We start from the raw sequence: 21160 nt of genomic DNA, 5'->3' as shown, positions 1-21160 counted from the left end.
CCGCCTCAGTGCCCAGAGTGGAGTAGTGAGAACGTGCAGGGACCAGCCACATGAAGGGCTTACACTTTGGGGAATTCGGGCAAGCATCCATTTGGCTTGTGTACTGGCATTTTCATGAAGGGCAAATGCAGCTGTGGCATCAAACATCAACGGGATAGAAAGGTCTAGAGGGGAAGACCAGGCATGTGCATAGCTAGTCCCTCCCCATCATCCTTTGAAATGTGAGGAAAGACGTTTGCAGTTTCCTAGCCTACGGGTCCATTTGATGTTTTGTAATTCAGTGTCAGTTTCACCGTTCTGAATGATGGGACAGGGTCGGGGGATGGGGGGGGCAGCAGCATCTCTTCTGGGCTTTGGTCCTGGTGGGAGAACATGGAACACACTGCCTGTGGTGACCCTGTGGGAGCTCCCAGGAACACCAGGGGGCGTGCTTCAGGGGGTCTGATGTGGCTTCTCTCTTACCTGGTGTTGTTTTTCAGCTTGTAGTAGTAATGCAAACAGTCATTGCAGTGGTCCGGTCCTGGCCCATCACAGCCTACCTCACTGCACTCAGGGTCACAGGGACCTTCCAAAAGAAATCAGAACAACACTTGGAAAAAATGATTTTAAAGCAGGTAAGCTTCACCTTGAATTATAAATAGGTATTTTTCTCCCTTAGGCAGTGAGAGTTTTCTTTAAGGGTTTCTAATGCAGTGAGGTGGAGTAATGTTCAATGTGGCTGTAAGCCCAGAGTGAACTCTTGACTTTTTTGGGGAAGACCTGAATTACCTAAGTATCAAGCATGTAAATCCTAGTCAGGGCCTGGTCTTCAAAGCACACATATGGTTGCCTTGTGGGAGAAGACAATAATTCAGAATTCAAAAGAACAATGCCATTGCAGCAAGTAGAAAAAAACTGATGGCAATTAAATATGCATAATGATAAAAATGTCGGATAGAAGAATGAGAATTTAAGCTGTTGACAGAAAGGAAAAAAGGGTTGTTATTCAATGCCCTGACCAGATTGTCTCTCTCATCCGAGGTCATTAAAGCCACTGAGTACCTCTGAGATACTGGAGCCAGCAAGAAACGTCATTATGGCATCTGGCACAATTTTATCCGCATCTCATTTTGGATTACAAAGCAGGTACTTCAGGCACAGATAATAGATTTAAAATTGCATCCTACCCATAAGCCAATGGGCAGCTCAACAAAAGAAAACTACACACACATTTTAAAGATGCAAGCAAGCTTAAAGAATTCCAAACCTGGGATGAAGGTTCCTAATCTCTCTCTCGCTGTGTATTCTCTGCAGAGGCAGAAAAAAAAAATGCCAGAAGGATGGAGCTACTTTGTGATTGATGAAAAGTTTTCTAATGACATGGGCTAGTTATAGATATTTTGCTTGCTTGACTAACTCCCTTTTTTCTTGTTTGCCATATTTTGAGAGATTTGGTCTCATATAATCTTGAAGCTCTTTCCCATTGAAAACTCATATGATTTTAACTAGCAATAAACATGGTGCATGAAATGCACAAAAAGTAAGTCAAGGGTCCCAGAAATGTCTTGAGCCAAATGTCTTAAGCCATACTTATTTTAATAAAAAGGACTTACTTTTGTTGAAACTTGGTCTCCTTTAGTCATTGTAGGACTATGGTCTACAGTTACTGAATTGAAACGTAAAATGGTAGAAGTGGGGAGGAATGACTTAGAGAAAAATCTAGTAGTCAAACACCGTCATTTGACAGATAAAAACGATCTTCCAAGAGTTACAGTGGCTTGTCCAGTATCATATGGCTAGGAGAGTTGGGATCAATAGAGGTCCTGCTTCTTATTCTTAGTCCAGGTCTCCTACTTACGGGTAGTAAATCATGACCTTTGGATCTGAATGGAAATGAGTTATTTCAAAATGCTGCAGACTTGAAGTATATTCCTGATTAATCACGAGTCATTTGACAGCACTGTTTATCTCTATTTTCCCAAAAGCCTTAAAACTGATCTTTAAATTCCACAGCTAGTGCAACTTGGAACATTTTAGCTGACTGCTATGGTACATGAGGAGAGAGTGTCTCTGCTGTGTAAGGGTTGAAGTGCACCCGGCTGTGGGTCCCACAGTCCCTGGAATTCGATGAAACAGTACAGAGATCTGGTTATGATAATGCCATCTGTGCCTCTAGAGAGGCTGACTTCCTAATGAAGGTGAAAATCACAGCTCCAAAGAAAAGGAATCATGGGTGGCCCTAAATTTTCACTGGATGATTTCTACAATTAAAACAACCCAAACCACTTATTCTTGATATGTGCCAAAGAGCTGTGTATGGCAAGTTCACATGCTGTGCTGTTTCTTTCATAATCTTAAACTGTCCCAGATGCAATTTAGCATTTTAGGTTTCTGGGTAATAATGAAATAACTGTCTTTGTTCTCTCACAAGCACCAATGTGGACATTTTGGAGATGTAGTGAGAAAAACCACAAAGATATATAACTGTTCAGAATTTTAACATTACCAAAATTTGAATTGGAAACATACCATAAGGCACATAGTAATATAGTACTATTATACTCCATTTATGTTTTTAGATATACTTTCTCCTATCAGAGAAGACAAAATGGTTTGCTGGTTATAACATCAGTAGTAATGTTATAAGCTCAAAGCAAAATAAGACAGAAACTGAACACAATCTAGTTCTGGTTAGCTCAATTGGTCTGAATTCTCTAAGCTTATTATTGACACAGGGATACCACCTATTTAGAATAAAAGGAACCAAATGCATATTTATTTAAAAAATACTCTGTTAAAGTGATTAATGAAAAAGAATCTTAGAGAGCTGAGCTGTAAGAAAAAAAAAGTTCCTGTCTAAAGGTATGTTAAACTGCTATTTAGGAACAGTTCTCCATTAGGAGAAGCTTTGTTCATTAAGTGTTATATATGATATCCCAGAAGGACTGAATGCTGCTGGAAGTGGTAGCCAATGCAACAAGACAGGAATCAGAAATACACTGGGAAAGAGAAAAAATAATTTGCAGATGATATGGCTACAGTACCTAACTGCCCCAGAAAATCAGCTCTAAAACATACAAATTAATAAAGTTAAGCAAAATGGCCAGATGTAAGATAAACACACAATAGCCAACAGATATCCCTGATACCAGCATATAATAGTTAGAAAATATGGAATATTTTCCACTACAGTAGCAACAAGACCTAAAATACTTAGAAATAACACTAACAAGAATAACACTACATAAAATTAAAAGATTTCAGTAAAATGGGATAAGGTCTATGTTTTGGATGGAAAGACTGTGTATTGTAAAAACAGTTCTTCCCATGAGATTGCATGTAAATTCAAACTAAATTTCAATGAGATTTTTAAAGGGGGGTTTAAGAATTGCTATGAGAACAACAAGTAGACGTTCAACAGATATTAAAATACAGTGTGGGTGCTACTGGATCAGGAATTATTAGATTGGTAAATCGGAAAAGATGGTACCAGAAGAGACCTGGTATAAGAACTTACCATACTGTTATAAAGGAAACATCCTAAACTAATAAAAGAAAGGATGGCAACTCAGCTATTGATGTTAGTCTGTTTGGAAAATGAAGACAGAACTTCACTTCACAAAATATATTAAAAATCAAAGATTACAAAAAAATAATCCATGTGAATATTTAGCAGATTTTAAAGAAGAAACATTCTGTAAAAAAGAAATTACAAATGTTATCTGAAATGATAAACTCTGCTCTCCAATTTTCTTTTTCTCTCAAAACAACACAAAACAAAAAGTACGTTTCGGAAGCAAGTGATAACAGAGAAAATGTTTTCAGCGAATATGAGACAATGAGGGAGTCAATGACATACAAAGAGTTTTTATAAATAAGAAAATTGCTGCCACTTTGAATAGAAAAGTGAGTAAAAGACATATTTCATTCAGAGAACACAAAGGAAAAAATGTTTAGATTTACTAGCAATCAAAGCTATAAAAATTTAAACATGTTCTTTTCTTTCTTTTTTACTTTTTTCTTTCCACTCAAGGCTGGCAGGAATGAGTGTAGTAAACACTCACACAGTGGTCACAGTGCAGACTGGTATATCTTGTCTGGAAAGCAACATGACAAATCATATCCAAGCCCTAAAACTGATGATTCCCTTTGATGCAGTAATTCTTAGAACTCTATTTTAAAGACATAGTCAAAGATATAGTCAAAAACTGATAATGGTACTCATTGAAACCTTATTTAAAATAGTCTAAAACTCTAAGCAAACTACACATCCCAGGTTATGGATTAAATATATTACAACAGGATGGACTATTATGCTGCCTTTTAAATATGTGTTCTAAGGATACTTGACAACAGGGAAATATGCTCTTAATGATACCTTTAATGGAAAAAAAAGAATATGAATGTTCTATATACAGTGTGATTTTAGCTTTGAAGAAAAAAACATGAATATTTGAATAGTTGAATGTACACATGCCAATATCTAAGGGATAGAAAGGAAGATGGAATAAAATCTCTCAGGATATGAGTAGAGGTTTATCTATTTGGGGGAATGAGGCATGAGCTTTCTTTCCTTAGCCTGCCTCCCCATTGGAAGCCAGCTCACCTGCATAATCCTCTGTCCCATAGTCATCAGTGGGGTCTTCAACGCGGCTATACCGGACACGTTCCACTTTAGGAAACTCATTGGTGGGTGAGTATGGCTGCACGGAGGTGCCATAGAGGACCAAAGACCATTCTTTCAATTTACCTTGGGAAACAATGAAAGCATAGCATGACCAAACATTCCCTCTTCAGCTTCATAATTTCTTTAATTCCTTCTCATTGAGGACAAAGCAAGAGTAGGAGAATCGTGGGAAACAGATTCATATGAATCACTGCATCAGATACAGGGCTAGAAACGCATTTTCCAACGCTTGCAGAGTTAACTATTTAATAATTCACATACCACGTATTTACTGAGCACCAAACGTAGGATACACCTTAATTGAATCAGCATTTTGTGTGTGTGTGTGAGAAACACATCTCAGATTTCTGGATCAAGGGCTGAGTTTCAAATTATGGATATTTAAGAGAATCCCAGGATTTTACAGAAGGCCTTCTTTTTCTAGGTATAAAGGTCTTACATAAATCAAAAAAACCTGTTGGCATTATCTGACTTGTTTATCAAAAAAAGATGAAAACAACTACTTTGTTCCACCTGAAATGTTAAGAATACATCACTACATTATCCTGTAGACACGTGCTGGCCAATGATAGCCACTAGATCCATTTGGATGTTTCCGTTTAAGTTAACTAAAATTTAAAACTTCAGTTCCTCAGACCACATTTCAAGTACTCAGTAGCCGTATGTGGCTAGTGGCCGCTACAATGAACAGCACAGATACAGGAAACATTTCTACCACTGGCAGAATGTTCTACTAGGCAGTGCTGTCATAGAGCATTTTCTGGTCAAGGGTGCTTGGAGATGTGAGGGAAGTGTTTTACCTCCTTTGGATGTAGGCTTTCAAGGAACATTTGCTTTAGTTAATCCTTATTTATAAATTTATTTCTTAGCTTTATAAAACTAAAGTCTTTAATACAAAAAGTAAACAAACAGAAAACAGCTGTCTCCTGGCCATTAAGCTTAATTTGGTTCTTTTTTTTATATGAATCTTAAATAAAAGTTATTAAGACAAAACCATGAAAAATGTGGAAATATGCTGGCAGGAAGGTAGGATACCCCTCCCCCCACCTTAGATCTCCTCCTCACCTTGGCCTAATACAGAGAATCCAGGCAAGGTTAGGGTTGGGCTCTGTCACAGCCCAGAGAGGGATGAATTTCAGGTGTCTGCTAATTCATCTATCAGCAACTATAATCACCATCAAATTGATGCTTATTTTCTGTAAGTACTTACTATACGCTAAATAAGTTTTATTCCATTCAGTGGTCTCAACAACTGGGAAATAGGTACTTGTATTCCCAATATGTAGATGAGGAAACTGAGGCACAGAGGTTGGTAACTTTCCCAAGGGCAGTAAGAGGACAGACTGATATCAAAATCTATCTGGGGGTTCTGATTTAAGATGGTAATATAGGAAGATCCTGAATTCACTGCTTTCCATAAACTTGCTGAATCTGTAGCCACATATGGAACAATTTCCTCTGGAAAAAAACCCCCAAACTAACTGAGTGGCTCCTACGCATCAGGCAAACAAGAAAACCCCAGGTCAAAATGGGTAGGAGAGGCTTAGATGCATCTTACCATAAACCCCACCCCCCAGTGCTACAACCCACAATCGAGAGGGGACTCAAAAACCCCCAGCTTCTCCCCGAGGAGTGAAAGGTTTGAGCACCACATTGGGTACCAAAACTTTTAAGACCTACACCTGAGAGATGAGCCCCCAAACCATGTAGCTTTGAAACCCAAAGGGCCTTGGGTCCACAAGACCCATAAGACCGTAGTGAACTGAGCAGTTCTTAAAGAGCTCACCTGCGTGGACTCTCACTCCAGGGTGCTGTGCAGAGGCAGTCGACTGAAAAGCACCCAGAATTTCCATGAAAAAGGCTTATTTGCTTATCTTAAAGCACTGGCCGAGGGTCAGGCATCTAATTTAACATACAGAAAAGGGCCTACTGAATACTGTCCAAACATGGAGGCTCACTGGAGCCATCTGGTTCTCCCTTGGCCTGCTCCAGCTTGCTGGTACGAACAAGAAAGGAGCTTGTACTCTCAGCTGGCACCTAGGGGACACCTCTAGGTTGCTGGCTCTGGTGGCCAGTGTGGCTTAGGCTCATGGGTCCCCTAGGACTCTGAACAAAATTGACAAACCTTCAGGTAGCCTCACCAAGAAGAAGAGAGAGAAGACTCAAAATCAGAAATGAAAGAGGAGACATTTTAACTGATACCATAGAATTACAAAGGATCATAAAAGGCTACTATCAGCAATTATACCCAACAAATTGGAGGACCTATAAGAAATGGATAAATTCCTAGAAGCATACACTCTACCAAGACTGAATCATGAAGAAATTGAAGAGCTGAACAGACCAATTACTATAAGGATCAATAATCAAAAACTTCCTAACAAAGGAATGTCCAGGATTCGACACCTTCACTGGTGAATTCTACCAAACAGTTAAAGAAGAATTAATACCAATCCTTCTCAAGCTCTTCCAAAAAATAGAATAGGAAAGAATACTTCCAAACTCATTTTATGAGGCCAGTATTACCCTGATATCAAAACCAGACAAGGTTTCCACAAGAAAAGAAAATCCCTGATAAACATAGATGCAAAAATCCTCGACAAAATGTTAACAAACTGAATACAACAATACGTTAAAAGGATCATACATCATGATCAAATGGGATTTATTCCAGGGATGAAAGGATGTTTCAACATATGTAAATCAATATGATTTGAAACAGTAACAAAATGAAGGATAAAACTCATATAATTATCTCAATAGATGCAAAAAAGCATTGACAAAATCCAACGTCCATTTATGATAAAGACTCTCAACAAAGTGGTTATAGAGGGAACATATATCAACATAATAAATCAGGAACAAGGATGTAGGCAGGAAAAAGAAAAGGCATCCAAGTTGGAAAGGAAGAGGTAAAACTGTTACTATTACATATAGACTCCACCAAAAAACTTAGAACTAAGCAACAAATTCAGAAAAGTTTCAAGATACAAAATCAGTGTACAAAAATCTGTTGCATTTCTTTACACTAATGATGAACTATCAGAGAAATTAAGAAAGCAATCCTATTTACAACTGCATCAAAAGAATAAAATACCTAGGAATAAATTTAACCAAGAAAGTGAGAGATCTGTACACTGAAAACTATAAGAAATTGATGAAATAAATTGAAGACACAAATAAATGGAAAGATATTCCATGCTCATAAATTAGAAGAATATTGTAAAGATGTCCATACTACCCAAAGCAATCTACAGATTCAATGTAATCCCTAGGAAAATTCCAAAGGCATTTTTCACAGAAATAGAACAAACAAGCCTAAAATTTTTATGGACCCACAAAACACCCCAAATAGCCAAAGCAATCTTGAGGAAGAAGAACAAATCTGGAGGTATCACGTGCTATGATTTCAAACTATACTACAAAGCTATAATAATCGAAACAGTATGGTATTGACATAAAAACAGACACATAAGTGAATGAAACAGAATAGCAAACCCAGAAATAAGCCCACACATATAGGGTCAATTGATTTACGACAAAGGAGCCAAGAATATACAATGGGGAAAAGGCAGTCTTCAATAAATGGTGTTAGAAAAACTGGACCACTATCTAACACCATACACAAAAAACTAACTCATAATGGCTTAAAGATTTGAATGTAAGACCCGAAACCATAAAACCTCTAGAAGAAAACCTAGGTGGTAAACTCCTTGACACTGATCTTGGGAATGATTTTTTGTATTTGACAACAAAAGGAAAGGGAACAAATGCAAAAATAAATAAGTGGGACTACATCAAACTACAGAGCTTCTGCACAGCAAAGGAAACCATCAACTAAATGAAAAGGTAACCTATGGAAACTATTTGCAAATCATATATCTGGTAAGGGGTTAATATCCAAAATATGTAAAGATCTCATACAACTCAATAGCAGAAAAATAATCTGATTAAAACATGGGCAGAGGATCTAAATAAACATTTTTCAAATGAATACATACAGATGGCCAACATGAAAAGGCACTCAGCATCACTAATCATCAGGGAAATGCAAATCAAAGCCACAATGAGCTATTACCTTACACCTGTTAGAATGACTATTATCAAAAAAACAAATCTTGGTGAGGATGTGGAGAAAAGGGAACCCTTGTGCACTGTTGGGGGGAATGTAAATTGGTGCAGCCACTACAGAAAACAGTAGGGAGGTTCCTCAGAAAATTAAAAATAGAACTACCATATGATCCAGCAATTCCACTTCTGGGTATCTATCTGAAAAACAAAAGAAAAACACTAACTCTTAAAGTTACATGTACCCACATGTTCACTGCAGCATTATTTACAATAGCCAAAACAAGGAAGCAACCCAAATGTCGACTGACGGATGAATGGGTAAAGAAAATATATGTGTATATACATGTGTACACACACACACACACACACACACACACACACACACTACTACTGGGCCACAAAAAGGGAATCTTGCCTTGTGTGAAAACATGGATGGACCTTCCTAAGTTGAAGTCAGACAGAAAAAGACAAATACTGTATGATCTCACTTACATGTGAAGTCTTAAAAAAATAAAATACAAAAAGTAAAAGACAAATCATAGATACACAGAACAGACTGGTGGTTGCCAAAGGCAGGGGGTAGGTAGGGGTGGGTGAAATAGGTGAAGGGGGTCAAAAGATACAAAGTTCCAGTTAAAAAACATATAAGTCCTGAGGATGTAATGTACAGCATGGTGAGTATAGTTAATAGTAGTGTACTGTATATTTCAAAGTTGTTAAAACAGTGTATCTTAAAAATTCTCATCACAAGAAAAACAATTTTGTAACTATGTGAGGTGATGGATGTTAACTAGACTTACTGTGGTGATCATTTCACAATACATACAAATATCAAATCATACAGTTGTACACCTGAAACTAATATTTCAATTATCCTTCAATTAAAAAAAATTATGTATCCAAATCTTGCATTCTTAAACTATTATATAATTCTGCCTTCCTTGCCATTTCTAGGAGTTTAGCAACTTGAAGTTTAAAAATGAACATATTCTGGGCCACATTCATTGTTTTCTGACATCTGCATTGGGCCAGCACACTGGTTTATATTTGGTTTGACCTCTGCCAGGTTTTCTTTGGACTCACTTGTTAATGGCTATCCTATTCATAATTAGGGTGTTGTTCAGTCTCAAAATTTCAAGTAGTGTCAAGAAATGAATGACTACCTGAAATTAATGACCAATCTGACTGCCGTTAGGTAGCAATGCAAAAGAGAACCTATTTTCCATATGGCATCTCTCAAGTGCACACATGGAACACATAATACAAGGACACTATGTCAGTTACTCTAAAACCTGGTCCATTTAACTTAAGATGATTTTATCTAAAAGTTTACCCTTGTAAATGTTTAAAGAGTGTTGACTCATAACTGATTATTTCCCTTGGTGCCATTTCTGAAGTACATCATAAGCCCGCTGGGCAGTTTCTCTCTTTATTTTTCACTTATTATGTAATTTTATTTCCTTAGGATCTCTGCCACAATTCGCATCAAACGCTGCCATATTTGGGCCGTCACTTTTTCCCTCCCCTATCACTTTTCCATTTGCTAAATTCTATAGCAGACTTTGCAATAGATACTGCAACATCTTGTGAAAAATAGCAGTGTAAATGCAGAATGAGAAAAAAATCCATTCTACTTGCTAACACTTAGATGCAATCTGCCCAAGATAGAAAACCCAAGATAGATTTAATATGCAATGAAACAAAAACAACAACAAAAATGCCTCCAAAAATCCTTAGTATGTGTTTTAATAATAAGCAAATGGGAAGAAATAATATACAAATATAAACTCAGTTTAGAGCCAGGAACCTCCATACTTGGGAATGATTCTACCATTTAATTGGGCTAGAAGATTCTATGTCTCCAACTGAATTTCGAGTAGCTTACTAAAGAAACCCCTCATTTAATTAGAGGACTGTACACCATGGGAACAATGATAGAAACACACAGAGAAAAGTAAAAGTCCCTTTTCAAAGTTGTGTCTAATTCCGAACTGAAAGGTTGGTTGAAGAAAGGATACCCGGAGACCATGTGTTTCTATTAAAGCCTCCTGACCCCAGGCTATATAGCATTAGGGTATCTCTCTTCTGACACAAAAGAACATCTCTAAGATGACTGGAGGTGACTGGGGTTAAACGCAAACATTTAAACAGTATAAGGAGAAGCCAGTGATACGAAATGGACAACTCTACATGATCTGGAACACTGCAGAGAGCTTTTAACACAGATAATCACAGTAAACTCTGGATAGACTCTGAACTCCTTGAGGGCAGAGAGACTTATGTTAGCCTCTAATGCCTGCACACCAACCCCAGGTCTACCATTAGTATGCCCCTAGGTGCAGTCTATGCTTGTGGGGAGGAGCATTTTATCAAAGAGTCACTTTTATAACTGTCTTAAATTATCAATAGATAATGCACCCCTTATGTCTGTACCCTAGGCTGCACCCCTGTTGGTACACAACTGCCACGTTTGGACAGTGTTTATTTCTCTGGGATCTCTTGAGATATAACAGCCCTGTAGTGACACGTGCTGATGGATCTCCTGGGAGCTGCCCTTTGGTCAGGGCAGCCCAGTCCAGTCACCATGCCTGCCATTGCCCCTGAGCGCCATGACACGGCACATCTCCACAGCATGAGCAGTAAGCCTGGCCTGAAAAGAAGAGGGAAGGAGAGAGGAAGGTCCTGGGAACTAACTAGATTAGGAACAAGTGAAGGTTGTCTAGAAACCAGGGTCTAGTTTATTTGAATGTTTTCTATCAACTCTGCCTTATTGACAAACATCTGATTTCTGAATAAAACCTTGACAACCATTACGTCCATGGTGCATGCTGGAAGTGAGCTGGACCCGGATACTCTTTCACAAAACTTTTATCCTGATTCATTGGGACCTTGCCACCATGCTGGTTTTGATTTCCCTGAATATGGGACCACTGTGGCAACACAGATGAACCACATCACGGAATAAGGGAAAAGAGATGGCTAAACTGCGTGCAGAAAATAAATGGATCTCTCAGAATGAGTAACTTTCCCTGACTGGTGGGCAAAAGAGCGGCAAATGTACGGTTCACGCCTGCGTTCTGCTGTTTGCTTCTTTTGCCCGATGCAACCCACAGTATCCGAATGAATCACACCCTTACAGTTAATTACAGAATGTTGGGTTAAATTATTCTGTGATGAGGAGAGGACTTAGAATTAGATGGCAGTCCTAAAACTGCCCTCAAGCCTGGTTCTTCTGCAGATGGACTGGACAGAGCATTGAGACGCATAAACTTATTAGACGATGGAAGATGGGTCCACAGCTGGGTGGGAGGCTGGGGTAGTTATCAAACAGATCACTTGTTACTGAGCCAAGTACTACTTAGGGCTCCATCACAGGCAACACAGGCTGCTGCAAAGATACTGTTCAACCTCCCATCTCATGCTGCATTTGTACTTTTCCTTATTTTATGTTACAAACAAGGTTCATACGTTAGCAAGAAGAGGGAAATAGGCCATGTGCGGCAACAGAGTCAGACCACCTGAAAGGAACTCTATTAACATCATTCATTTCCATGTTTTACGTATCAGGAAAGTTTTCTCTTTACTTAGCTCCTGGGCTCACAAAGGGCAGAATCCTATCATGCATTCTCTTTAGTGGTAACCAGTTTAGCTGGCATAGGCCAGGCTCAATGTCTTGTCTGCACTGAAAATTAAATTGAAAGTAAACTCAGAAAAAAGACAGTCAAGGGAACTTGTCTCCTCTTATGACCATGCAATTTACCCATTGTAGGTGGACAAGGCTGGCTTGTTTATTGACAAAGAAAGTAAGGGAAGCTGGTTAGAGATATGGACCATATATTATGAAATATCAATGAATAGCTGTCATGTTTCATCTTGTACTTATATCTAAATACTTATTCTTGAATTCGTATCCTTAAATTACTACTTTTCTAATGGTGATCTTGAGAATTGGAGTACAGGAAAACAACTCAAAGCACAGGATCATATGATAAAGGATAAAATTGATATGTGAATGTGAAACACATTCCTTGGCCAGAACATACTCTATCATTTTTCTGTACAATAAATCAAATTAGAGAAAGGGAGTTCCTACCTGGAGTCTTGAAGTTCCTCAGCTGAGAGGGAGTGTCATAAACTTCCAGGATCCAGTCACCAGCAGCTCGTTCTCCCCAGCAATGAATGGTCATGAACTCCCAATTTTTAAATCCTTCCATGGAATGATCAAAAAGCCTGAGAGAGAACCATAAAACATTGTTTTTGTATGTTATTTAAAATCTAGTGAGTGTCAAGTCAAGACCATGATCACTGATCTCTCTGTATCTATCAGCATGTTCAGCTCAACCCTGGAGGTTGTCTTCATCCTGGGCATCACCGATTAGTAGATCCAAATATATGCATATCATTGTTCTACCAGAGGGAAACAGGCATGGGGCTGGCTGTCCAGTAACAAATCTGGGAGGGATAATGATGTGGGTATCAGGGAACCTAGGCTAAGACGCTACTCACAAGCCTGGTAGTACCAAGAGTTGATGATGTGGAGAAACTGAAGCTCTCTTACAGTGCTGATGGAAACGCAAAATGGTGCAGCTGCTCTGAACAACAGTTTGACAATTCTTACCATATGACGAAACAATACCCCCCCGCCCCGCCAGATATTTACCCAAGAGAAGTGAAGACATACGTCCACACAAAGAACTCCACATGAAGGCTCACAGCAGCTTTATTCATAATCATCAAAAACTGTTAGCAATTCAGATGTCCATCGACTGGTGAATGGGTAAACAAATTATGGTATATTCACAGAATGAAATACTACCTAGTAATAAAAACTGTTGAACTGCTAATAACTGCAACAACATGAATGAATTTTGAAGGCATTAAGCTAAGTGGAAAAAGTCAGACACAACAGATCATGCACTATCTGATTCAATTTATATGACATTCTAGAAAATACTACTTAAACAGAAACAGATTAGTGGCTGTCAGGGGCTAGGAGGTAGGAAGCAGGGGCATGGTAGAAGTTTTGGGAATGAAGGAACTGTTTTATACCTTGAAAATAATGGCTGGTTATGCAACTATATATATTTGTCAAAACTTATTATTCACATTAAAAAGTGAATTGTATGTAAATTACTCCTCAATGAAAAACCATGCCCATTCATCTTATCCAGTTCAGGGAGTCATGCCTGGAACTGCAGCCTAAATTCTGCCCTTCCAGCCCTTCTAATAATTTTCTAAGTTCCTAATTCCCTATATGAAATCTCTTCCTGCTTGAAATCACTGGAATTACTTCTGTTTTCTGTGAAGCAATCCTGAGGGATACAAAATATAAAGAAAAATAAAGAGAATCCGAATCAAGAATCGAGATGTCAATAGATATGTATAAAATAGATATGGATAAGGCTAGCATATGAAGAAGCAGGCATATTATTTACATAGGCGTGTGATGGAGATTTGACTATTTCTGAAGAAATATCCAAAACATTTCTATAGAGATGGGACCCAGAAAGTAGAAAATGAAAGATGGGGCAAGAGAAAAAAAAATTTTAAGTACTTTAAAAAAATTATATACATCTATTATTTCTGTTGGGGCAAACAGAGAGGGAAAAGCATCTCTAGCATTGTCTTAGGAGCAACCGTGTCCAATTACTGGGACATATCTGTCCTTCAGTGCAGACAAATACAAAGGTCATGACAAGTGGATGTTGACAGCTATTTAAGACATACAATCACCTCTCCTTGCTTTACTTTCCTGTTCACCAAGGAAACTGGTGGTTATCATTTGAACTTCCATGTGCATCTTCCCACTGGGAGAAAATGCACCCTTCTAAAAACAAAAATAACCAGTCTAATCTCATTATAACTTAATACATTACAATTCTGATTTTTTAAAGTGTTCTATCAATGTGTTTGAGGCTCCCTCTAAAATGCCAGCTGGATTCTGAAGCTGGAGGGTTAGGGGACGTAACTAGGGACCGTGTTAGGTAAATGGCTGACACTCGGCAGCTTTCCCTGGAGAAAAGCAATAAACAGGAAAATCACCTGTTGCATACTCCTGAGGTCTTGAAAGAAGAAAAATAAAAAGTATTTAGCAACATTCTCCAAGTGTCCCATGGTCAGAAAATTGAGAAAAGGCTGAGTCAAAGTTGAACAGATCTCTTTACTGGAGAACACTGCAGATCTTTGGAATATTCAAATATGTTTTGTTAATCTCCATATGGGGTTAATGGGAGGCAGTGATTTTCAAACCTTATATGGACAGGAAGGCCTTTTTCTTTTTTTAGAATATCTGTATACTAACCTGTATAGCCTGTATACAGGTTACTAACCTCTATACCTGTATACTAACCTGTATATCTGTATACAGGTTACTGTATACCTGTATACTGTATACCTGTATACCTATATACTATATACCTGTATACAGTAACCTGTATACAGGTTACTAACCTGTATACCTGTATACTAACCTGTATAACCTGTATACAGGTTACTAACCTGTATAACCTGTATACAGGTTACTTCTGAACCAAAGGGTGCGGCATTTCAACGAGGACCATATTAGATCTGGCAGCTTTCCCTCATGATAACGGGGATGGAAACAGTGGCTCCTTACATGAATGTCTTCCCACTGAAAATGATCTTCGATAGATTATGGATGGTACATACATCCAGGAGATCTTACAATCCACGCACTACCACAATAGGGCTTGTTTCACAAGTTTGTGGCTTGAAACTGGACTTGGACAGGAAGAAACTGTTGGGTCATTATAAACACAATTGACTTACCTACTGGGTCCTTCACGTAAACCCCAGAAAGTGTGTGTTGGGTGAAAACGAGACACAGAGGTAGGGAAGGAGGAACCTTTTCAAATGGTACTTCCTGCCAGAGAGACGTTACTGAAGTGAATATTGTGACATAGAAATGGATGGAGGCAGAAAATTGGTCTAGAACCACTTCTTAGCCCAACAGTTCTAATTTCAGTTCCAATTCTTTGAGGCTGTTGTGCCATTTGAGGGCACTGAAGCGACAGCTTGTCACGTAATACCTTTCCAAGAGTGTCAAACTGAAAAGCAATTCCCAAACAGTTTAGACAGAACATTTGGCTCACGGCCTCATGTCCAAAAACTACAAAGGAGACTTGAGGCTGCCATCACATGAGGGGCAGTCTTGTTTCCACAACCTCAGCCAACTTTTAATTACTCATGGGTCAGTTATTTATTTGAGTGCTGGATTAGCAGACCCTATGTTTCTTCCCTTACACCCTTTCCTCTCCACCTTTGAAAATCGTTCCATTGCTATCAATCATTTTAAAATCACATTTGGAACGAAAATTAAATATAAACTAGGTACCCAGAAGAACTATCCATAATCACCATTCAAATAAGTGTTTCAAAGCCCGAATGTAAACAGGCTTTGTCTATCTGGCTGAGTGGTTCCCAGCCCGGCCTCTTCACTTTATGCAGAGCTGGAATGCTCATTAGTTTCGTGTGGACATAAAAGTTGAGGAGAGGAATTAAAATGCAGCCAAACACGATCACTGCATTTTGCTAAAAGAGTTGACGGGGAGAGAAATAGACACTGATTGTTATTGTTGTTTCAACTAGCTGGGCATTGACTTTTCTAATCCCCACCCTTTTATTTTTACTCTGATTCAGTACTTAAAACTATTCGCTATTTTTCGTATTGTACTATTTAAAAACCCTGCATCATCTGCATATAACAAAAGGTAATGTAGGTAGTAGACGAGATTTGTGTTGCATAAGAACATACTCGCTCCAACCAAGTGTCAAATCACTGGACAGCGCTAAAGAGATTCTAATTGTGTGGTCTTCGTTTATCAACTAAAAAGTCCAGTGCCCTGTCTGAACGTCTGTGCTGTGCCAACAGTGAAGAAAAGAGACACATGCCAACATTATTAGTGTGGATCAAATGTCAATAAAGCAGGGCCAGTGTGCTGAAAGCTGGAGTACATTAACTCCATACCCGTGTCCACATCTCCTGTTGCAGTGAAACCCTGTTCTGTCAACTTGACTTCATAATCATGTGCTCGATGAAATGATATATGCATGCAGGGGCACAAATCATGTATCCAGCTATTAAAACGGTGCCCACAGCCCTACCCCTGTGAGCGGTTTTCAATTACTTTGATGAAGATTGGTAGGAAGGACTGCCATTAAATGTAGTACGTCCTTTTGAGGAATTAACTCAGGAAATAACTCATATAATTACTGTAAGCTTTCTTTCCCCCTTTCACTTAAAGAGTCTAGCCAATGTGTCAAGGCTACAACATGCTTCTCTGATGTTATGGCAACTAAATAACAAGACATTTTGTAAGTACTGACAGCTATGTGTTATCATACAATTATTTCTCAAATTGTAAATGGATCTTAATTTCAGAATCATCCACGACTACACAGACAGTATTTGTGTTCACTACAGAATTAGACATTAAACCAATATTTTGGAAGTTTTCTTTTTTCTTTTGGTTCTCTTTTTTGATTTTTAATATTTTCAGTGCTTCATCACAATTTAACCTAAAGCTGATAGAATGCTTAAAGCACTCATTTGGCTTATTTGTAACGGAGCTTCTGATTTTCTTTAGATGTTCGGCTTTTGTAAGTTGTAAATAATTTGCTTCTGAAATGGTACTTAAAACACACTATTAAGTTTTTCTCTCTCTTCTAATCTAAATCGCTTCTTTAAGAAAGGTTGAGAGAAAGGTACTGGTTCTAGAGGTTTGGAATACCTAAAAAGGTGAGTTTTCTAAAAAACTTTCAACGTGCACATTCTTACTAACTTACCAACCCCGAAATGCATTCCTTCTTGTGGGTACACGATGTAAGTGCTTAATCGTCTTGAAGATATATTCTTTCATAGTAGATGGCTTTTATCTAAATATCTGTTTTACATTATAAACTCCTCTGGAAATGACTTTCACAGCACCCAGCAGCATACTGCTCACAAGTTTTTTGATGACATGAAAATAAGGAGAATGTGTTTGAAAAAGCTGGGTGATCTTTTAAATCGGTGCCATTTAAAAGTCTGGTCTGTGGACGGGCAGCTTCAGCATCACCTGGGAGCTTATTAGAAATGCAGATTCACGGGCCTCACCTAGACCTTTAGAATCAGCCTCTCTGGGAGAGACCTGGCCAGCTGTGTGTGATAGTCACTCACCAGGTGCTTTGAAAAGCACTGCATAAAGAAGGGTTAGCACTTATAAGTGCTTACTATGCTAGGAGCTTGCTGTATGTCATTCACTACTTGTAACAACCCTGTGAGGCAGATACTGCTATGTCTGTTTTCTAGATGAAAGAACCACTTTTCCAAAGTCGAACGTAAAAATGGGTGAAATCAAGACAATCCCAGCTCTAAGCTCCAAAGGCTGTACCTTCTTTTGAATAAAGGAAGAGGGTTATTCTTATGGTGAGGCCTTACTGGAATGTAAAACTTCCACAGCAAAAGTGTAATTCTGCAAGTCACACATACATTTATACAGCAGGACACTTTACAAAATGTCAGTAGTCTGTCATTGAACATTTGGGCAGGGACAAAAATATTCAAATAGAAACACCAGTTAAACACAGTTAATTATAGAACCCTATAGGTTGTGCAGACGAGAAAGTGTACCTTCTTTCTACTTAAGACCATAATTAGAAGCAGAGATACTCATCTGTAATCAAATTTAGAAAGGGAGGCAAAGTTTCAGCTTTCAGTCAGAGGCCAAAATTTGGAACAGAGAGCCAATACAGCTAAACTAAATCTAAAACTCAATGAATTGGGGAAAGGGGGTGTATTTAGGGGAAGAAAAAAAAAGCCAGGTTTTCATAATTCTAACAAATGCAGTTGAAGGAAGAATCTAATGGGATAAGCTTTTTGTTGGAAAATATGTAGGCAAGCAGAATTTGAACATGTGGTCGTATAAAGGCTTACATCTAGAGTTGCTCTTGTATCTGTTTTAAAGGGACCCAAGCCCACCTGATTGCCCCTACCCATGCCAGATCCCCACAGTCCCCCTAGAAGGAAAGCATTTGTGTCGATTATTCAGTCTGTTTTTTGTTAGGCAGGGTGAACAGGCCAGAAGGAGGAGCAGAAGAGTGGGAAGACAGGAGAAAACAAAGGGAAGAGAAGGCACTAACTGTCCATTCCAGGATGCCTCTGTTTACTCGGGGCTCCCACCCACTAAACCATCAACCTGGCCTGCCACGGGGGCGGGGGGGGGTGGGGGGTTGCCTGCTGGGCTAATGGGGCATGCAGCTCGAGCTCGACTAGCTGAACGCTGCTGAGTGCCTTCCAGGGCTCAGCACCTGCAGATGCTCGGGTAGACCGTGCTTCCTGGAACAGCTGTTCTCCACAGGAGTTCCAGCCAGTGCCCGGCAGCCAGGACAGGGAAGCACTGAGGGGCTCCAGACGGCCCACACTGACAACATCTTCAACGACCTTGCTGAAAACCAGTTCCTAGGAATTGTCATGGTGAGGGCATAAGCAATGTTGAAGACACTCGTTACTGAAAAGTTTAGGAAAATGTGGACTTCTGGAAAGCTGACCATGACCCCTTTCTTTTGGGAATTTACTGTTATGGATAGCATTTTCTGGTCCCAAGACCAGGACACAGATTTTGTCAATACTGAAATGAAGGTAATAATGCATGGGAGTTGCTGTCCTCTCAGCTTCCTTCCTAGTTTATTCTCCTTGTCTGTATGTCTAGTTTTTGCATCATTAAGGGGAGATGATGCCAAGTGAGCCTCGGATTCTGAGTCTGAGCTGAATCTCAGCATCCTTCCTTCTCACAGCAGCCAGTGCACAGGCCACTGTGAAGAGTTCTGCCTCATGGAGAAACAGGAGGGATCAAATGGGGACGACTCTTTGCCACCACAGCTCTACCTCTTCATCTCAAATGACTCCACTAGGAAAACTGTGTGTTTTAAACCTTTCAGAATTCCTATCTTTTAACTGCACAGTGTTCTTTGCTTTACATGGTCCTCCTCAGAAATCTTGACTTCTTTCAAAGAAAGATAAGTGTCCAACAGGGGAACTATTTATTGCCCTCATTAATAATCTCTGACACACAAATAAAATACTTAGGAATAAAGTTGACCAAGGAGGTGAAAGATGTATATGCTGAGAACTATAAAACATTAATAAAGGAAATTAAAGATTCAAAGAAATGTAAAGATATCCCATGCTTTTGGATTGGAAGAATTAATATTGTTAAAATGGCCATGCTATCTAAAGCAATCTACAGATTTAATACACCAGTATTAAATACATCACTGATTTAATACAGTGTCAAATTACCCATGACATTTTTCACAGAACTAGAATAATCCTAAAATTTATACGGAACCATAAAAGACCCAGAATTGCCAAAGCAATCCTGAGGAAAAAGAACAAAGCTGGAGGCACGACCCTCCCAGACTTCAGACAATACTACAAAGCTACAGTAATCAACACAGTGTGGTACAGGCACAAAAACAGACATATACATCAGTGGAACAGAACAGAGAGCCCAGAAATAAAGCCACACACCTACGGTCAATTAATCTTCGACAAAAGAGGCAAGAATATATGCTGGGAAAAAGAATCTCTTCAGTAAGTGGTGTTGGGAAAGGCGGACAGCTGCATGTAAATCAATGAAGTTACAACACACCCTCACACCATACACAAAAATAAACTCAAAATGGCTTAAAGACTTAAACATAAGACATGACACCATAAAACTCCTAGAAGAGATCATAGGCAAAACATTCTCTGACATAAATCATGATACCAGTGTTTTCTTAGGTCAGTCTCCCAAGGCAATAGAAATAAAAACAAAAAAACCACAAATGGGACCTAATCAAACTTACAAGCTTTTGTATAGTAAAGGAAACCATAAACAAAATGAAAAGACAACATATGGAATGGGAGAAAATATTTGCAAATAATGTGACCGACAAGGGCTTAATTTCCAAAATATACAAACAGCTCATACAACTCAACAACAAATAATAAATAACCCGATCGAAAAATGGGCAGAAGACCTTAAATACACATTTCTCCAAAGAAGACATACAGATGGCCAATAGGCACATGCAAAGATGCTCAACATAGCAAATTATTAGAGAAATTCAAATCAAAACTACAAGGAGGTACCACCTCACACCACTCAGAGAATAGCCATAATTAAAAAGTCTACAAGTAACAAATGCTGGAGAGGGTGTGGAGAAAAGGGAACCCTGCTACACTGTTGGTGGGAATGTAAATTGGTGCAGCCACTATGGAAAACAGTAGGGAGCTTCCTCAAAACACTAAAAACAGAGCTACCATATGATCTAGCAATCACACTCCTGGGCATATATCTGGACAATACTATAATTCGAAAAGATACATGCACCCCTATGTTCATAGCAGCACTATTCACAATAGTCAAGTCAAGGAAA

General features: G+C 38.8%; 1 protein-coding gene across 3 annotated transcripts in view; it reads right to left on the bottom strand.

The window, feature by feature from the left end:
- PCSK5 (proprotein convertase subtilisin/kexin type 5) overlaps nt 1-21160 on the bottom strand; it is a 445528-nt gene that overhangs the window by 151531 nt on the left and 272837 nt on the right. For all 3 annotated transcript variants that reach the window (XM_049710824.1, XM_033440255.2, XM_004276376.4), the window contains exons 13-15: nt 12831-12967; nt 4586-4729; nt 463-565 (exon numbers count right to left, since the gene is read on the bottom strand). In XM_049710824.1, coding sequence (XP_049566781.1) covers nt 463-565; nt 4586-4729; nt 12831-12967 — 384 coding nt within the window. The remainder of the gene's footprint in view (nt 1-462; nt 566-4585; nt 4730-12830; nt 12968-21160) is intronic.

The sequence above is a fragment of the Orcinus orca genome, chromosome 6, assembly GCF_937001465.1.
Source record: "Orcinus orca chromosome 6, mOrcOrc1.1, whole genome shotgun sequence".
In the NCBI taxonomy this organism is placed as follows: domain Eukaryota; kingdom Metazoa; phylum Chordata; class Mammalia; order Artiodactyla; family Delphinidae; genus Orcinus; species Orcinus orca.
The sequence above is the reverse complement of the archived record's forward strand: the minus strand, read 5'-3'. Positions and strand labels throughout refer to the sequence as shown.